The sequence below is a fragment of the Schistocerca cancellata genome, chromosome 1, assembly GCF_023864275.1.
Source record: "Schistocerca cancellata isolate TAMUIC-IGC-003103 chromosome 1, iqSchCanc2.1, whole genome shotgun sequence".
NCBI classification, from domain to species: domain Eukaryota; kingdom Metazoa; phylum Arthropoda; class Insecta; order Orthoptera; family Acrididae; genus Schistocerca; species Schistocerca cancellata.
In genome coordinates, this window is record NC_064626.1 from 638,080,617 (window position 1) to 638,098,044 (window position 17,428).

Here is a 17,428-nt window from a genome sequence, read left to right on the forward strand (position 1 = left end):
AAGTGCTATTATTAATTGGAGGTATGAATTAAACAACGCCTTCAGTCACAACTTTTTCATGTTTTATTAATTACACGACGCATTTCGGATCCTGTGGGTCCATCATTAGGTGTACTTAATCTTAATACATCCAGAGCTGTTGTACCACTTTCCTCACTTGTAAGTCAACGTTTCACACCAGACCACTAATACACTTTGTCGTCATGTAGCAAATTTTATGCGAATTCCTAAGCATTTTTTATATTTTAAGGCCTGTTTTCTTGTGAATCGATGTAAGCTTTTACACTAATAACACCCTGGACTCCGTGTTTCATGATCAGCAATTTGTACCAAATTTTTCTGTAGACGATTTCTATGTACCATACGTTTCTCCTGTTGAAAACAGTAGATTTTGGATGTTGCATTTTCCGCTGCATACTGATTGTCAGACATGAGATCTACTGTTATTTTACTTCCATATGTGTATTTTCAATTTATCTCGTTATCCTAACTCATACAAGCAGAAGCACGCTAGCTTCTGCGTCCCCTAGTGAAATACACTGCTCGGAAAAAAAGGAAACAAAGGAAGACGTGTAACTTTCTTTGAAACCTCGCAATAGTTTCCCACTGCGACGCTAATTTTGTAATTGGGCTCAAAGGTGCCTAAAATCTTTTTTTTGCAAAAGTGCAAGAGCGTGGCTCCCTGTGCTTCAGATAACACAATGTTGACAGATACTAAGTAAGGCCGCAGCTCATAACATCATGTGAGGTGTAACGTGAGTTTATGACGTCAGTTTGAGATCAAATTTCACCACAATTCTGCTAAACACCACCATGTATCATGAATGTGTCACACTATGGGAAGTGGTCAACTCCACCCACCCCCCTCACTTACCAAAACGTCCCCTTAGAAAAATTTATGAATGATTGTGCTGGTAAACCCCTTTCGTCATTTGATTTTAAAATAGCTGAGCAAAACTGAACGTGCTGAGACATTTCTCTCTTGACTTATTCTGATCATCAATAAACTGACACACAATATTTTTAGCGCAACGTGATCTGACTTTCAAAAATCCCTACAAAAGAATGGCCCTGACTAACAATAACCTATACCTTTCATGAATCACTTACCGAACAAAAATCTTCATTACTCGAACTACTGCTATACAGCAAGCGCCACTACTACCAGCTAAATAAAAGATTCTAACTACTGAAGGAACTAACTACTGATAGGCATAGTTAGCAAATGAAAGATTTTGATAAAGAACAAACAATGTATCTACCTTATTAGTGTTCAAAAGTCATTCAGTTCATGACGCCCAGTCTTACAAATTTACTGTCTCTGATAGACACACGTCCAGATCGTCCGCTCTCAAAACTCCGCCATCTCTCTCCCCACATCCATCACTGCTAGCGGCTCACCTCCAACTGCGCAACGCTACGCGCTGTTAACAGCCAACTGCCCAACACTACAATAGCGAATTCCAACAATACTAACCAGCCACAGACCGCACACAGCACAGTCAGTGATTTTCGTAAAGAGCGCTACGTGACGTTACCAACATAAAAACCTAAACAACCTACTTACAAAATTTCATTTATTCTTTTGACCTCTGACACACCGCCGCTCAGAATCGACAGGATAAGCATTCAGGAATTGGCATGAGGGGAATCAGTTAAACCTCCCATTCACTTGGGGCGTTGATTCAAACATATTTTGCAGTTGAAGTCGACAGCTCGCCGTCCTATGAATAATAGGACAATGTTCGACACTGCTATGAACCCTCCCCTCCCCCCCCTCCCTCTTGGACGATTCAACTCTGCTCTGAAGATACCCACTGAATGTGACCTGACTCTTCTAGAGTATAATGCGACCGCAATCTTTGCTCTAGTATACAATTTGAAGCCATGGGAAACCTTTCAAACCTTTCGACGAAATTTGAACATGATCCGAAGCAACAAGGAGTTATGTGCTCTTTCAGCCTTTTTATTTCGCTGCCTCCTGTGGCGCAACAAGAAGCTGTACATGAACAGAACGACGAAGGGTTCTCTAAGCCCCTCCTTCACCACCACCCCCCACTCCTCCCTTCACCACCCAAGGTCAGTGGCAGTCTTGGTGCTACCCGTACACATTTGTTGAGCACGTTAAAATTTACCTCCCAGGGACTTCGACACTCATTCAGCGAATTGCAGCGTTGCGGCTGCTCTAGCGCCTGAGGACAGTCTGCCGCACCTAAAGGGCAGAGAAGGTCGTCTTGTCACTCAGTGCACCGCGGACTGTCGTTTTCGACCGTAAAATGTGTGGAAATCAACACCCCAAGGGAAGGAGTGGTGCTAGTGATGTACTTTATCCGGCCTCCTGACAGCTTTTTGCGAGGAATCTTAGCGACGTAGTGTCTTAGTGACGGCGTTTCCTAGCAACAGTGTGTCTGAAATGTACTAAAATAAGGCGTAAAATGTGTAAAACAGGGATTCAGACGACCTTTCGATCATGTGGCATATCTACGATGGTGTAGCCCTGAATAGCGGGAAAATTTGGTGCCAATGTGATATCATTAACCAACCTTATAGGTCATATGAACGTCTAAGCTGTGGTTTTTCCGTTTTCGCATGTGTTGACACCACTGTCTTAAGCGCGCCGAGCCCGAGAATGAGGGTACCGGGAGCCACGCTCTTGCAGTATTACAGAGGAATGTTTTGGGTACCTTCGAGTCAAGTTTAGAACTTACGCGCTGCAGTGGAAGACTTGGAAATTGTCGATAATACTCGCAACCTTGGTCCACGGTCAACGAAAATCAGCAACAGATTCTTCGATTTCTTCTAGTTCAGTGCAACGCCCGATATACGCTACATATCACTTAGCTTGTTTCAATGACACGAGCACTGTACTTACTTTAGTAACGTACACGGCTAAAAAAACTCTACCTTACAAATTCCAACGAAGCCGTGCTAAATCCCCTGATAAAGTTGTGAAGTGAAAACGTTCGCGTGTTCCACACTATGCTTGAACGTGGGAAAATTATCCCTTTACCCCCACCCCTCACCCCTCTCCTCCTCACCCAATGGTTCCTTACTCTTGCAAGAAGCTATTTAAGAGATTATATCCGAGGTCCCGTACAGTTCGGAACAATTTTGCCGTTGATCTACTGGCTAGTCTCAACAATACGACACTCTTCTGCGCCAGAACTCTCAGACGACTGACTACTATTTCTACTATTTGTATAAAAGAGATAAGTTCGTCCATAGTTCCCACGTTCATTCTCTGTTAAAACCGCATCGGACTGTGAGTGATTCCTCAACAAAATTTAGAGAAAGCAAAGGTGAGTACTATCCGCTAGATATCCATTGGCTCCACACATGTGCCTCTAAGTGGCTAACCGCTACCTAAAACTGCCCCAGAGCAAGCATCAACGGTTCAGATGCGTATTCGTTCTTGTAAACACTGGGTTTTAGGAAGCAACGCCACTGTGAAACACGGCGATACGTGTATCTGCTTGGAGAGCCTTTTTTAATTGGCGGATCTAAGATGTAATAGAATACTGTAGATATGATTAAAATAGGTCTGTGCAGCGACATTACTTTTCGACTATCGTCTCTAAATCGTCGAGTTCATCCATGCTGTTAGGCGTATATCATAGTAAATACTGTATTTACCAAATCATTCGTTCCCAGGATTTATTGTCTACTTGTACAGCATTATCATTTTGTGCTTGCAAATTTTTCACGTTCATAAACTAATTTGGATATTGGTAGTAGACATGACTTGGATAAAAATTAGTGGCAGCATTGCTGTAAAATGAAGAATTCGCGTCATTATGGCGAGCACGATGTCTGCAAATGATAGCAGGTCAGTTGAAGTAGTGCAGTGAGCAGCGAGGGCTGTGTTTGAGCCAGTTGCTGTGTGTACTTTCTGAAAGTCTGGGAGGCTACTTCAAGCGTCCTAGCGCTGAGGCCAGACTGGTGCAATTTCTTGCGACATCACCTTCGTCCCTCATTTAGATGAAAGTGATGCCACTGCATCTCATCATCCTTCATGATAATGCAAGGTGCAACACGGCGAACCCCGTGCAGGAGATCATGCATACAAGGGGGTGGAACATACTGTAACATCCACAGTATTCAACGATATTAGTCTGTACGACTATGACCTGTTGGCCCAACAGAACCTCTTCGGTGCACGCTGTACAACACAAGAGAAGACATCATCCGTGCTATATGGTCGTTCTTGAGAGACATCGAGAGAGATGGACGTGCTGACGCTGTACGACGCCTTCCATGTGTGTGAGGGAAGGTAATCGAGAGAGCATGTAATACAGTGAACGTCTGTCAATAAAGACTGGTACGAATTATAATAGTATTTCCATTACTTTTTATGAGACCCACGGACTTAATGAAAAAATAGGCTAACAAAGAAAATGAACCGTTGAAAACAGTGACTACTAGGGTATAAAGGAAGCTTATTTTAAAATGAAAATGGAAAAATGTCGAATTTTAGTCACACGGTAACACATTAGACACCCTGCGCGGAATCCGTGGTCACACAGAAGTGACCACCTTTGTACATAGGTATGATGATCCTGAATGTAAATGTAAAGTCACACACTCTATGGAGAAGAGCTGTTCTATAATCAGGTTACCTCTTACACATCTGTCATATACAATAGCACCCAAAAAAATAAAAGAAATCATGTGCCATGTTAGTGATGATGTTTAGGTACTTCCCTATCACCCCATTTTTCACAACAAAGAGTATATCTTAGAAAAATAAGCTTTACGCTTCGGCAGAAACATAGGCTTGGGCCTGTAAAACGGCAGAGTAAGAATGCTACAAATTTGTAGGCAGATCTCTCACCCCCACCCCCAAACGCAACCCCACCCTAAGGAGGTGTGGATTGCTTGGAGGGGGAAGTGGCTGTTTGCCAAGCTGGAAACCCGAGTCGGCGGCTAATGTCTTGCAAGGTGGCTGGCCGCCCAGTGGGGGTGCTGGCCCGGAAGGCGCGCAGCCTGTTTGCCGGGCGGTGGCTGGCGGAGGCGGAGGCGGAGGCGGAAGGTTTTGGGGCAGGGGATTGGGGCGGAAGGAGGGCCGACACCCTGATGGATGCTGCCGCACCGCAAACACTGTGCTCCCTGCCACGCCCCCTGGCCGCCAAATGACTCTCTCGCTTCAGATATCCAGGTAGCGTTATAGCGTGATCGCGGTTACAGTCTCAAAATTAATCTAACAATAAAATAAGCGGTACAGACATGAATTTTAAGTAAAATTTAAGAAGGAATGAAAAACCATAATCAGGGTTTCCAGGGGACTCGTGATGCAAGCTGCGTGTCTCACCACTGAGTTTACTCAAAGTGGATCAAGTGGAATAGCTCACTGTCAAACAGAAGCACATGCTGGTAGGGTTATTCCAAAAGGACGTCTTTTCTAAGTAATTTAAACTGTAGCATTAGTGTCATTTGTTCTCACGTTTTTGTTAGGTCATTTTCTTGTTGTTTGTCTGTTTAGTACAAATTTTGCAACTTATGAGCTAGGGATTTAGTATGTAAACATATCTCAGAACGGGATGACAAGGTAATATAACAAACTTTCTTGTCTATCTGTTTGGTACGGTTGAAGCTTGGCGTGAAAAAGGTTGGTTACGCCTGACATCTAGGCTGCTGTACACTAATAGCATAGTGTGCAGTTTGTATCAGAATGTGTTTCAGGGAGTACATGTGCGGTTGGGTATATCTGAGCAGTGAGAGGGGAAGGAGAATGAATGTGAGAGGTACGAGGGTAAGGTGGTCGGAGACAGGGAGAAACAGATATGCACACAGAAATGGGAGGAGGAAATGGACATAGAGAGGGAGCAGAAAATGGATATAGAGAGTGGGAGGATGTATTTCCTAGCAGATACGCAATGCACAGCAGAACTGAATAATACTATGGTTACTTTGAGAGATCCCCACATACGGGATTACAGAAAACTGCCACCTTCAGTAAACAAATTGAGGAAATCCGCAAATTCTTGTCGACGATCGGCGATAAGGGTGTTAGAAGCAGTTAACGATACGAGAGAAAGAGAACGATAGCTTGTAGACAAAAGGGTTTCTAAACGCGTTATGCAAGTTGCTTACCGCGGAACTGCAGTAGAACTGATAGCCTGGCACTAAAAGTTTTAAACTGATTGCATCCGACAGAAAGGTTAGGGCTCGTTAACGCTGTTGGTGATTAAATTGGAAAACATACACAGCAACTGGTGAAAAACTTGTGAGACGTCTGAAAAACTGTATTAAAAGTGAAATAACACCTACATTACAAAATAAAAATAATTACTCGGGCAATGCGACATTGCATCTTCCCACTTGTAGGTTTTAGCTATGCGATAGCTGACAGATTAAAAGTAGGATTTCTGGGAATATCCATATCCTTTCACCAGTTTTGACGCTTTCTTACTTCTGATTATTCTCCCATCTAAAATAATTTGTATTCCAAAAGATGAAGAATTTACAGTAATTGTAGATAGCTATTCCACAGTCATCTCGAAATCACATTTCAAGAGTGTCACATATTCACTAGAGAATCGTTGGCCAAAGTGTACTTTTACAAAACTGGAAATAAGTTACAAATAAAAGTGTACATTTCATCTAATAAGTCTCTCTCTGTCTCTGCCAACAATGGAACATATCAATTGTGCGTCGTAAATAGCGAAATCTTATTTGTTGTGGGTATGCAATGATTAAATTATTAGAGGGTGGAAAGCTTAGTACAGGGAGTTGCGAGTTCTGGCAGTAACAGTGGCCCTAAGCTGGCTGCACGTCGAGTTGAGCTGGGCTTGGATGACACAAGTAGATTGTCTCATGCTGCGTCCGCTCTGAGTCAGAGTTCATCAGTTGTATTGTGTGGTAAGCAGTGCTGTGCCAATATCTCTGCCATCGATAGCCGTATGCTTTCAGTGGGTGAGAGTTCTGACCAGGGCAACAGACGTACAGCTTTCGTATTGAGGTTCTACCTGACCACAACGTTATTGCTGGTCTCTCGTGGCCGTTATTGGAAACACGTGATGACATCACAGTAAACAAGTAAGGTGGTAACTAGAGAAAACTCTTCGCATTGTGAATGACTTCAAGACAGTTATGCAAATACTATCGAGAGATTTATGATATTGGCGTGAAATATCACTATAGCACGATAATCCGACCGAAAGAGCCCTCACTCCCAAGTGCAAGAATATTGTGTCGACTAGTTTGCCAGTCCCAACTGGCAACATCGATCTTGCGTTGCGTTGCTGAAAAATAGCGTCACGGAGACCTCGAAAGAAGGGGACATGGAAAAAAGGGGACACCTCATATACGTAGTTTAAGCTCTAAATTGTCGGCTATGCGAAGCAAAGGTGATCGTACAGTGTACACAGTGCCTTTCTATACCAACACTTAGTTTATGGTTAAATACTCCATTAAAAAAATGCAGTGGAGGAACATTCGTTCTCGTCGGAGCAACCAAACACAAATCTGTCGATATAGTAATAATAGCAATTTACCAAACACTAAAACCGTGTGGGCTTAAAATTTGGACTCCACTAATAATTGTTTGGATATTTAAGATAGTTCTCATTCATTGTTCAGTCTCAGTTGCACACTTTTCTAATTAACTTATATGTTTCGATCACTCTGGACCATCTTGAGATCAAAGAAACTGCATCCGTAAACAGTCTTATGTACGCACAGCAGCATATATATCAGAATAGACCGATATGTTCCCTGAATGGACAAGATGGTTTCCTGATGCAATTACTTAGATCTGAAGATGATCCTGAGTGATCGAAACATGTGATCGAATTAAAAAAATGTTTGCAACTGACAGGCAACAACAACTGAGAATTGTCTCAAATATATAGTCGAATACAGTTGCTGAATTCTGCAAAGACGTTTATGCCGACTGCAGTAGCAATAATTGTTTGTTTTAGGACTGACATACATAGAAGCCCTTATTCTGGTTTTTAAAGAGTATTTGACCCCCTTTTGTTTCAGGATATGTCTAGTTTTTGTAGAATAAATTACCAAGTAATGAAATATCTCAATTACAGAACTTGAGTTTCTTGAAAAAAAAATAAAAGATTGACACCTACTGTATATGAATATTCTCTTATTTTTGTGGCTTTTAAGTCATTTTGTAAAATGAAATAGTTGTGAAATTTGTACTTTTGCAAAAGTTGCCACTCCCGCGTCTTTAAATAAGCTCTGTGTACAATTCATTTGTTGTCGAACATTTACAGACGATAGTCAATGTGTAATTTAATATTTCACCTGCCATTCTGCTGAAGTGTGAACGTCAACCAATATATTATTGTTCTCTAAAATATCTAGTTATTTTCCTATTTTGAAATTAATTCTAAATAGCTGTGTCTGATGTTAATTTATTGCGATCGATTTCAAAACTCTGATGGCTACACTATCAGGCGCATATCTACTACGACTATCAAACTGCTGCGCACTGACAAAGGGTAAACCACACCTCCACCGACACAATTTCGGGCTTTTTCAGAGATACCTTCCGAGTATCTTGGTATAAGGTCCCGTGGTCTCCAATGGCCCGTTTCAGAGCAGTTGAATTAAATTCTTCATTTGTGTGGCCATGTTTAATTTCATTCCCTCATTAACCTTTGTATCTCTATTGTACTGAAAATACCTGCATAACGCTGCAAGGCCGACGTTATGCTCCGTGTGTATTGTTTGGAAACAGTTGTTCCATACACTCTTGGTAATTGTCATGTGGAGAGGGCTTCCCGTCGAGTAGACAGGTCACCTAGTGCATGTCTTTTTAGCTCAAGTCATTTCCGTAACTTGCGTGTCGATGAGGATGATATGATGATGAAGACAACACAGCACTCAGTCCCCAAGCGGAAAAAATCTACCACCCAGCCGGCAATCTAACCAGTACACCCCGCATAGTATTCTGCCGCACTCACCACATTTTTTCCTTTTTCTGTTATTGCCTTCTTTTCGTTATTTTTCATTGTAAAACGTAAACTTTGATGGCCTGAATTGTCACGATTAATAAAATATTCGGGGCTCTTATGCAGTGGTATAAGGAATGTCACTTCAAAACCCCAGGTTTCGTCCCCATCTGCGGAGGACATTTCCAAGTGGGATCTTAGCTTTTTTGAATGTCCGATTCACAACCTGGCTCGCTACTGACTACAGCAAAATTCCGCTTCCGCGAGCTTCCGCGCAGTGGCGAGACGTCACAAGTCGAATACGCGAACGCAACTGGCCGTTTTCAACTGCCGTTTTCCGCCGTTACTACCATCCCATCCATGGTTGAAGACTGTACACACCTTCTTCAGCATCGGAATCCTAATTTCATTCAGTTTCACGACCTCCTCCCTATTAAAATTCCTGGGGCGTCTCACAATCTCTATGACCTCTCTGTATAGCTTTTCGAGGCTGTCATTACTTGAGTCCGATCAAAATGAAAGTGGCGGTCTTCTGGCTGCAAAGTATGTTCCGCAACAGCTGATCTGTCAATCTCCCCTCTCCTGCAATTGACTTTCTGACAGTTCTTTCTGCAATACTCACGTACACCTCCCCACAACTACACGCAATCCTATAAATTACAGCTTTTTCCAGCTCTTGGAGAGAATCATTGACCGAATTTAGATGATTTTTATCTTCCGCGTGGATGCGTAAATTAGCGCGATGTTCCGCTTTCTCATGATTTTTCCTATGCTGTCAGTCACATCCTTTATGAATGGCAGAAAACTTTCGATTTCACTTGCGCTAGAGCTTGATTATGTTTTCCTCGATGTGGTCTTAAGGCTCTTTTCATCTTAGCGAACGAATAAGCACTCTTGAGAAATGCAGTAGTGAGATGTTTCAGTTCTGCGTCAAGCATGTCTGGTTCACAGATTTTCCTAGCTCTATCCGCTAACATTTTTGTGACACCTTGACTTGTTGCGGGTGGTGGTGGTGGTTAGAATTTTCTTAGTACACTAGTAGTCAAGAAATATGATGGTAGCTTGGGCCACACAGTTTACCGAAAACCCACTCACAAAGACCGATACCTACACCGGGATTCGTGCCGCCACCACCACCTGCGACAAAAGCAACGAGTCATAAAAGCGTTAGTGGATAGAGCGAGAAAAATCTGTGAACCAGAGCTGGTTGACAGAGAATTAAAACCTCTCACCATTGCATTGGTCAAGAATGGTTATTCTTTCGCTGAGGAGAAAAGAGCATGGAAAACATAGTGATGCTCAAGCGCCGGTGAAATCTAAAGATTTCCTGCCATTCATTAAGGACGTGACTGACCGCCTAGGAAAAATCTTGAGGAAGCGTGACATTGCAGTAACTTACACATCCACGCAGAAGATACAAGATCATCTAAAATAGGTCAATGATGCTCGCCAACCGCTGCAAAAAGCTGTAATTTATAGGATTCCGTGTAGTTGTGGGGAGATATACGTGGGTAATACAAAAAGGAACTGTCAAAAGGCGATGAAATATTTGAACAATAGTAACATCTCTATCCTGTCGAGTAGATGCAGTGCAGTAACATAGTTTGCTGTATATTGAAATACAATTTATGTGTTCCCGGCAGAGGTTCGATTCTCCCTCGGGCATGAGTTTGTGTGTTTGTCTTTAGGATAATTTAGGTTAAGCAGTGTGTAAGCTTAGGGACTGATGACCTTAGCAGTTACGTCCATTAAGATTTCACACAAATTTTTTTTGAAAAATTTATTGCAGTGACTGATGGAACGATCGCCCTCAAAGAAGCCTCCTCGGCTCAGTTTCAATGTAAGGGATGGCTATATGACCTTGCCCCTCCTCTTGTGTGCACCCTTCCTTCCTTCCCTCCCTCCCTCCCCCCGTCCCCCCCCCCCCCCGAATTTCCGCATTTAGATTCTCCAACCGTCAACGCCGAGTGTTATCCCATGATCCCATATCAAAATATGCAACCTTTTCTAAATATTTCCGCATTGTGTAACTCTAGCAGTATGTGGGTACCAGCCCAGTATTCAGACGGGCTGATGTGGGGAAATGTCTGAAAAACCCCTTCCAGACTGGCAGACACACTGGCCCTCGTCAATCCGACCCGGGACTGATGCGCCTCGCCGAATCCCAGAAGCGGCGTGTTAACGCACACGGCTATCCGAGTGGGTCATTTGAACATGTATATGTTTCTGGAAATACGTTTATAGGACTTTTCTGTTCTAATTTCTGCTGTGATATGCGACATTCCTCTTTATACATCATTTATTAGCCCATTCGGCAACAAGGAGTTTATGTTTGAAAACACTAAAGTTCTAAGTTGTATATATGCAGACTGAAACGATGAACTAAAATTTACCAAGGGCAGGATTCGAAACAATGTTTCCTGCTCACTTGGCAGATGCGCTAACCACTACGCCACTGCGGCACAGTAGCTCTGCACAGCTGTGAGGACTACCCTAGGACGCCACCCTCCCGACTCCAAACTCCCATTCACGCTTCGGCCCACTTTATATTCCCCCCTCAGGTCGAACAACAGTGCAGACGCTCTCCAATTGTGTTGGAATAGCACTTCATCGTCGAACAAAACCGGGAATCCTCCATAAAACCTAAGCATAGAAGCTTTAATCAAATAAAACTATAGTTTCGTTTGATTACTTCAAAGTACTCGTTTGCGCTTGCACGAGAAACGCCATAAAGCTACAGTAGAACTTGTTCTATTCCTTGTGCGAATTACATAGCAAAGGGAACACAAGGATAGCTGATGTTGTATAAAACAATCAAAGAAAGTGTACCGAAGTAATTATTTGCGGGCCCCACCGACCCAGGCGAGACAAACAGGAGCACGGCAGCACGATTAAATTGTCGCGGTTCGTTTGAGGGTTCTATCTGGCCGGCGGGCGCGGCTTTCCCCGTGAGATGAATAAGCTGCGGTGCGGAAGCGATAGTCATTTGATTAGCGTTTACCTTTGTTTTCCTTCTGTGGGGAGGGGAGGAGGTGGGGGGGACTGCGCAAACGCAGTTACTCCCGGGGCAGCAGTTGTCGCAGGAAAGAAACCTTCCTTAATTGGGCACTAACTTGTTAATTACTCGGCCAGCGTTCGCGTCTAATAAGAGAGCGACGCGAAAGACGTTAATGTTATTACAGCTGCCTCCAATTACTGCCAGAAGTGTAAACATCACGACTTTTGTCGTCTCCCGTCTGGCCGCAGAGTTTTTCCCGACAGCACAGAAGAGAGCGAAATGGAACAGACGCCTCTCGAGCGGCGATAACGTAATTAAAGCGGCTTCCGCTTTTTTCACTATCCGGAAGTGTCACCTTCAGTTATGGGGCGTGTAATTAAAATGTTTGTAATAATGCGTTTCGAATGCGAAAATAGTAACGAGTATAACAGCTTTCGTGAGAGTGTGACCCGTACTGCGATTTTTAAAAGCGTTTACGGATGCTATAGGCACAGTTAATTGGAGTAATTGCATGTCTCCATTTGACGAAAGTCGTACTCTTCTCTCTCATATGTCTTTCATGAGTTGACTAAGCCAGATGTAAATTTCTCAAGATAATATCTCAACGTATTCTGGCCTTTTCAAGGACTACGAGCAACGATGCTTACAGATATTTGCATAATGTAACGCCTTCACGGTTGGGCGAAGTGTGCCCTTGTTAGAGGTCACAAACGAGTTCTGCATACTCGCTTTAGACTCGCCAGCGAGTCCTGCGACGTAATCTCTGAACTCATCGTGTCCGTCTACCTGCCCCCTTGTCACTTGCCTCTGTTGTCGGGTGCAAGTGGACTAGACACACTCAGAAAGAAGATCCAGTACAAGAGCTCGCAAGTGGCATTTGCTCTGCATGTGCAACCCTTTTCAAAGAAATTTCCGCCATTGAAATGTAAATTGCTATTCATTTATTTCACACAATCATGAATTCGGCTTTATAGCCTTTCTCAAGAGCAAGCTGGAATGACACAAAATGTCCGACCTGCCTAAATGTCAGAAGTAAGGTACATATCATTATAATGATTTATTAATTAGCAGTGGATATTATTCTGTGACATGATGATCTCTCCATTGGAAAAAAAAATTACGTAATAGTCCCCCATCCGGGTCCCAAGGAGGGGGACTCCCAAGGGGGAGGGACCAGGAGAAAAATATTGAATAACCGACGAAAGGATAACGTTCTACTAGTCGGGGCGTGGAATGTTAGAAGCTTGAACGTGATAGGAAAACTAGACAATCTGAATAGGCAATGCAAAGGCTCAATCTAGATACAGTAAGACTCAGTGAAGTAAAAAGGAAAGAAAACAAGAATATCTGGTCAGATGAGTATAGGGTGATATGAACACCAGCAGAAAATAGTATAACGGAAGTAGGATTCGATAAGAATAGGACTGTAGGGTGGAGAGTGTGTTACTGTGAACAGTTCAGTGAAAGGGTTGTTGTTATCAGAATCGACAGCAAACCATTACCGTCAACCATAGTCTAAGCATACACGCCGACGCCGCAAGCTGAAGATGAAGAGATAGAGAAAGTGTATGACGATAGCGAAAGGGTCATACACTACGTAAAGTAGGATTAAAATCTACTAGTCATGGGGAATTGGAATGCAGATGTACCGGAAAGACTAGAGTAAAAGGTTACAGGAGAATATGTGCTTGAGACAAGGAATGAGATAGGAGAAAGTATAATTGGCTTTTGTAATATTTTTCAGCTACTAATACCGATTACTCTGTTCAAGAATCACAAGAGAATTAGGTCCACTTGGAAAAGACCGGGTGATACGAGAAGATTTCAGTTAGATTACTTCATATTCAGGCAGAGATTACGAAATCAGATACCGCATTTTAAGGCTTACCAAGAAGTAGATATAGACTCAGATCACAATTTAATAGTGATGAAAAGTAGGTTGAAGTTTAAGAGATTAGTAAGGAAGAATCAATATGCCAACAAGTGGGATACGGAAGTATTAACGAATGGCGATACACGCTTGAATTTCCCTAAGGCTTTACATATAGCAATAAGGAGTAGCTCAGTACGCAGTACAGTTGAAGAGGAGTGGACATCTTTAAAAATGTCAATCACAGAACTGGGGAAGAAAAACATAGCTGCAAAGAAGGTAACTGCGAATAAACCATGGGTAACAGAAGAAACACTTCAGTTAACCCATGGAGAGAAAGAAGTACAAAAATGTTGAATAAAATTCAGTAATACAGAAAGAGAAGTCGCTCAGGACTGAAATAAATACCAAGTGCAGGGAAGCTAGGACGAAATAGCTGCATGAAAAATGTGAAGAAATCGGAAAAGAAATGATTGTCGCATCAGTTCAGATGGACCGGAGGAGCCAGTTGATTCCATGTAAACATACTCCACACCATTATGGAGCAACCACCAACTTGCACAGTGCCTCGGGTCCATAGATTCGTGGGGTCCGCGCCACACCCGAAGCCTACCTTCAGCTCTTACCAACTGAAATCGGGACTCAGCGGGCCAAACCGCAGTTTTCCAGTGATCTAGGGTATAATCGATATTGTCCGAGCCTAGGACAGTCGCTGCGGGCGATTAAGTGCTGTTTAGATCACTGCATCCGCGTGGCGAATCCACGTGAACAGCGCTCGTATACATCACTCACCATGCACGCACAATCGGAAACACGTGGCTAGTAGTTCACTTTGTGTCACGCGGCGCTGTCACTGAGTGACGGTAAACAGTGTCAAGGCCTCGCCATGTGGGTAAGGAAACAGACTACCTATACAATTCCACACAACGTAGCAGCACTAATGGCTCGAAAAGCGTTCAAATGCATTTAGAATTGTAATTAGTCAATGATTTTCCATGTTTTCTATGGAGAAGCTGTGCGCTGTATGCTGGAGATTCACCAAGTGCTACCACAGTATCATGGAAATGAAAGAGATAACGGAATATTGAATATTATTAAAGGTCATTACTTCAATAATGGGTCGCTCTATCTATGTGAAATAATAGCTGATCAATTAAAGCTTGCTTTCAGTCAGCTACTAAAATGGCACTGACATCTAGACATATTTTGATAAGAAGTAATTAAAAATATTTACGTTGAGAGCTTGACAACAAACCATAATTAACTAAAAAATTTCAAACTAGCTTCCCATTGGCTTTCATGAATAAATCAAGCAAGTGAACTAAGAGGGCGCGTTACATTTGATAGTATTCGAATAAGTAGGTCATTCAAACAAATTTATTCGCCAATAAATTAATTACAGGATGACTTTTTCAACAGTGTACAAACTCTAGGGATTGATCATTGAGACGATACAAAACAAAAATTCTCGAATGACCTTATGCCCGGAAATGCATGGTTTCCATGCTAGAGATTATTTACTCAATCATACATTGTGACAGTGTGTGCAGAAAATGGTTTCCATGTGCCTCAACGCATGCGTGTACGCGCCGTAGCAAGTTCTGTCTCACACGTTCGTTTCGGTGAGGCTGCGTCCCAACAGTGTCAAAGGCAGCATGAACACGCTGCTCCAGTGCCTCCACATCCGGAATGGACTCTGAAAACACGATACTTTTGAGGTGGCCTCGTATCAATAAATCACACGGGTTGACATCCCGTGAATGAGCAGTCAATGCAGCTGGTCCCCTTCGTCCGATCCACCGACCAGGGAAGACACGATTGAGATACGTCCTTCTTCCAGCGTGGGAGGCAAAGTCAGCCGCAAGAAACACTGATACTTCCGGCCTGTTAGGTGATGCGGCAGGAAGACTGGTCCCAAAATACGGTGAACAATTATCCTGCCCCACACATTACGGCTGCACCTTTGCTGATGATTCGCTGTCACCATACCACGGGGATTCTGCATACTATCCCACACATGACAGTTACGAAAGTGGAAGATACCACTCCGCGAATAGGGGCCTCATCTGTGGATACGATGGAAGAGACAAATCCCGAAATCGTGGTTGTCTGGTGATGAAATCGATGACAAAACTGCTCCAGATATGGAAAGTCTGTCGCTAATAAGCCCATAAGCCCTGCACACGCTGTAATTGGTAAGGGTAGTAACAATTGTCATGCAGAATGTTCCACATGGTCGTCTGACTTACCCCATACTGGCGGGCCAACCTGCTACAGACACGGTGATCGCCTTCCACCATGTTAATCACATTTGCGTCCAAGTCTGGTATTCGAACACTTCGGTTACGTATTTCGTGATTTGCTGCTTCCTGAAACGACGCCGTTCCAGACAAACGGCGAAACACTGAAACACTGATTCAAACACTGAATTCTGTGGTTGTTGCCGACGAGGATAGATCTCCTGACACAATCTTGCTGACCGCCGCCCGTTGCCAGTTGCCTTCGCGAAAGTAGACATCATCTTGGCAAGCTCTCGACTCGAACATGGAACCATTGTGTACATCGCTGTATGACGTCCACTACAAGGTGAGTCAGCCAGAGAGGTGAATGAGACACAACATTACCAATTACTATGGCTGGAGAGGGCATGACTTATGAACAATATGAACAGTACCATCCAGTGGGAGGAAACCAAGCATGCTGTAACTGTGGCTGCAAGGTACAGCGCTTATTAGACCGCAGTCCCTTTAATAATGTTTGATTGAATAAATTATCTCTAGCATGGAAACCATACATTTTCGGACGTAAGTTCATTAGACCTTTTTTGTTCCATATCGTCTCATCGATCAGTCCCTAGAGTTCGTACACCGGTGGAAAAATCACCCTGTGTAAATTAAACAACGAATAATAAATAATTTCACTTTAACTTATTTGTTTACTTCCTGTAAAAAATTAGTATTAATTGTTCCCTTAGATCAGTCCAGTTTTTGTTTTATAAATAAATTATTAATGGTTTGTCCAGAAAAGTGTGTTTGTGGCTCAATGGCTTAAGTTCTAGACTACAAAACTTAGACTTACGGTGCAGTCCTTGGTTGATCCTACGATTTCCTCTGTTATTATCGCTTCTTTCATCTATAAGAATGGCATTAATAGAAAGTTATGATGCACCGTATTTCGGCGTGTGTGGTGAAATGCAGGTCCCCGTCTGGTTGGCTGTATCTGTTCAGAGGTGGGAGGAAGTCGAGAGCCTGCTACCATGCCTAGCAAAGCGCTGCACTGCTGAAACCATCCTTCAAGCTGACAAGTGCTTTACTTGACTTACAGTGTAACAAACGAAACATCAAAGTGCTTATAGGCGGACGGTCTAAGCAGTTTGGACTATAGCGCACTAGGCAGTAGCAATGTTATGTAGCTAATTTAGTCAGAGAGCTGACGGTCAGTTGGGACCGATCAGCCCGAGTGAGATGGACGTGGATTAAGTTATACCTTTTTTCTCACAACAAACGTACTTTACTATACTTATAAAAATTATTTTTCTGTCGTTTTACTTGCTTTATGGGCTGATGATGATATACTCACTTACATAGATGATGGAGCATGCGGAAAACATATTGACTTGTCTATTTTTAAGAATCAGCTTTGCATTAAAAT

At 42.9% G+C, this 17,428-nt stretch overlaps 1 protein-coding gene across 1 annotated transcript in view; it reads left to right on the top strand.

Moving 5' to 3' along the window:
• The first annotated feature begins 4,926 nt into the window (after positions 1 to 4,926).
• Positions 4,927 to 17,428, top strand: part of LOC126090872 (proline-rich protein 36-like) — a 30,478-nt gene continuing 17,976 nt past the window's right edge. Inside the window, exon 1 of the mRNA XM_049907021.1 lies at positions 4,927 to 5,029. Within this exon, the coding sequence (XP_049762978.1) occupies positions 4,927 to 5,029 (103 nt within the window). The remainder of the gene's footprint in view (positions 5,030 to 17,428) is intronic.